The sequence below is a fragment of the Atta cephalotes genome (genome assembly GCF_000143395.1).
Source record: "Atta cephalotes unplaced genomic scaffold scaffold00033, whole genome shotgun sequence".
Taxonomy (NCBI): domain Eukaryota; kingdom Metazoa; phylum Arthropoda; class Insecta; order Hymenoptera; family Formicidae; genus Atta; species Atta cephalotes.
In genome coordinates this window covers 1115220-1117881 of record NW_012130097.1, presented here as the reverse complement: position 1 = coordinate 1117881, position 2662 = coordinate 1115220, and the positions used below count along the sequence as shown (strand labels likewise).

Here is a 2662-nt window from a genome sequence, read left to right as displayed (position 1 = left end):
GAGAGAGGGGGAGAGAGAGAGAAAGAGAGGAAACACATTTTTGCGGTATCGAAAATAGCAGAGAGCAGAGGCTGCGCTTGAATTCTAGACGCCGCGTTACCTCGGCAACGACACGCACATCGCGAACACGCCGCGTCGCCTCCGCCTCGCGTTTCCGCGCGCGCGCTCCGACGCTTATCATCCTCTGTCTTACCTCGTTTTCCATTTCTGCTCGGTACCGGTTAGCATGTACGCCAGTATAAATACCGGACTGACCACGTAATCGTGATGACTAAAGGCGCCGGTACACGGCCCGAATTGCATGATGTTGAAACCTGTACGGTTTCGCGAAGCTGAAAAAGTTTCTTGGAAAGTCGAAAAGAAGAGATGAAATCATCGTCTCGTTGTCTCAATTGGGAACAAAAGCGATGAGATCCCGCTGTCATCTTGCAATACGAATAAATAAAATGATACGCGGGGTAATTGAAAGTAATAAAGTGTGTAATGTAGAACGATGAAGATGAATCACGATTGACATCGCGCGTTAATTTCTCGTATGCAAATTTTGCTCACGGCTCGAGATGAGGAGTGACATGTTTGCGCGGTCGATCTTATGCGCGAGGCCGTTGCAGGAATTAAGGAGATAGATCGGTTGAAGCGACAGAGGGAGGATGGGAGGCCTGGATTCGAAGAGGAGGGATAGCGGTTCGCTTTCTTGTCCCCGTATAAGGCGGCACGCGGAGAGTAACTCCGATTCTTCACCTTCGAGGGAATCCCGCAGAGAATCTGAGAGAGAGAGAGAGAGAGAGAGAGAGAGAGAACCGGAACTCGAAATCACGATAATTATCAGGGTTTTCAGTGTGCAAGGATCACGAATACGATGAAAGCGATAAATACATCTTTTCAGGGAGATAAAAGCGTCCTTTCTTCCCTTTTGTCGAACTTTTGCCGATACACCGGCCAAGAATCTCCATAAATCAAAGATGCTGAAGGACGAGCAAAACGCGCTGAAAATCCTGTTATTCTAATGAGAAAACATCAGAAATGAAGAATAAATCGGTGGTCACTACAATGCTCGAAAGTATTTTATGAGGGAAAGCGGAGTTTTATATTTCTCGAAGAATTATCGATTTATTTGATATTTAGTAAAAGTTCGATTCATCTCTAACTGTGTATTGTATCTTTTATATGAACATTCATGTCATTATAAGTCTAAAATGTGAAAATTACATAAAAACTGATTTTATGTGTCTGCTAATAAGTTGATTCTAATTAAATAAATGAACTACATTACACTGAAAGAAAAGATTGGTTGCTGTAACAAATTAGAAAGTTAAATATGGCATAGCATTTTTAATTGACTGCAGCAATCAATTTTTTGTTGCGTTAGCCAATCGAAATCCTATATTAACTTTGCGAATATAGACTAACACAATCAACAATTGGCTGCAGCAGCCAAAAAATTAGCTGTTGCAGCCAATTAAAAATGTTATGTCTAACCATTTAATTTGCTGCAACAGCCAATCTTTTCTTTCAGTGTATAACTACATTATTTATTAACTAAATTATTTATTATATTATTTATTAATAATTTTATTATTTATTAAATCGTTTTTGATAGAGAGATTTAATAATCTGATTATTTTTCCAGTTAAATAATCAATTAAAATACTTGAATTTTTCAATTACGAGAATTAAGATGAATAAAAATAATTTTTTGAAATTTTCTTATCAAAATCGAGCTTTCATAAGTATAAACCGAGCGCAACTTTCCACGTTATCACAAATATTTATATTAAGCGTACGTTTATATATCCGTTGAAAGTATTCAATAAGGCAGCGAACGCGTTAGAATGCAGTTCTAAGAGGTGGAAAATATCCTACCTCTGAGAGCGTCAGCGGTGGTGGCGAGGAGGCCTTGCAAACTTCTACTGTGATGATGGATCAGATTGTGGAAGTCCACACGGGCTTGTTGCTTCAGACGCTTCTCCATCTCTTCGCCGCAGCACTTGCCGCCGCATGTCGCTGGAAAGAAGAAATATTTCACTTTATTACCGAGCAACGTCACCCATTAAAGCCGACAGAAGTGCTCTTCCCCTTTTCGTTCGAACCAAAGTTAAATCGAATTGGGCCACGAGGGGTAGAGCCCCAGCTCAGAGAGCCGCGCGGTTAAATTGCATAAACTGCATAAGCCCGGTGATATAAGAGTTCGGTAATCTGACCTATTTGCGAAAATCACGGTCTCTATATCGAAAAAGACCGATGTAAATGAAATCCGAGTCGCGGGAATCTCTGTAATCTGACCGAACGGAATTCTATTATATCGAATTGTTTTATCGCACACGCAGAATTTCATTTTATCGAATTAATCGGGGTTTTCATCTTTCTACGCGCAATTTCACGCTCGTAACATTTCGTGCGGATATCCGATGTATCAGGTATTAACTGTGCATTATTTGCGATTCCGTTTTTTTTTCCCCGAAAAAGAACGATACTCAAATGACAGATTTGACACTTTATTTTCAGAATTCCATTTAATTAATGAAATAATGAACTACGAAGTAGCGTAAGATTTCTCGCATTTAAAAAATAACTCCAACAATTACAGAAAATATTCAAAAATAATATTAAAAACAAAAATATAATAAATAAAATTCCGAAAAGAATTCTCTCTCTCTCTCTC

At 39.2% G+C, this 2662-nt stretch overlaps 1 protein-coding gene across 1 annotated transcript in view; it reads right to left on the bottom strand.

Annotated features, from left to right (window-relative positions):
* The window catches only part of LOC105621349 (division abnormally delayed protein), a 56139-nt gene that overhangs the window by 48559 nt on the left and 4918 nt on the right, over window positions 1–2662 (bottom strand). Inside the window, exon 2 of the mRNA XM_012202814.1 lies at window positions 1864–2004. Within this exon, the coding sequence (XP_012058204.1) occupies window positions 1864–2004 (141 nt within the window). The remainder of the gene's footprint in view (window positions 1–1863; window positions 2005–2662) is intronic.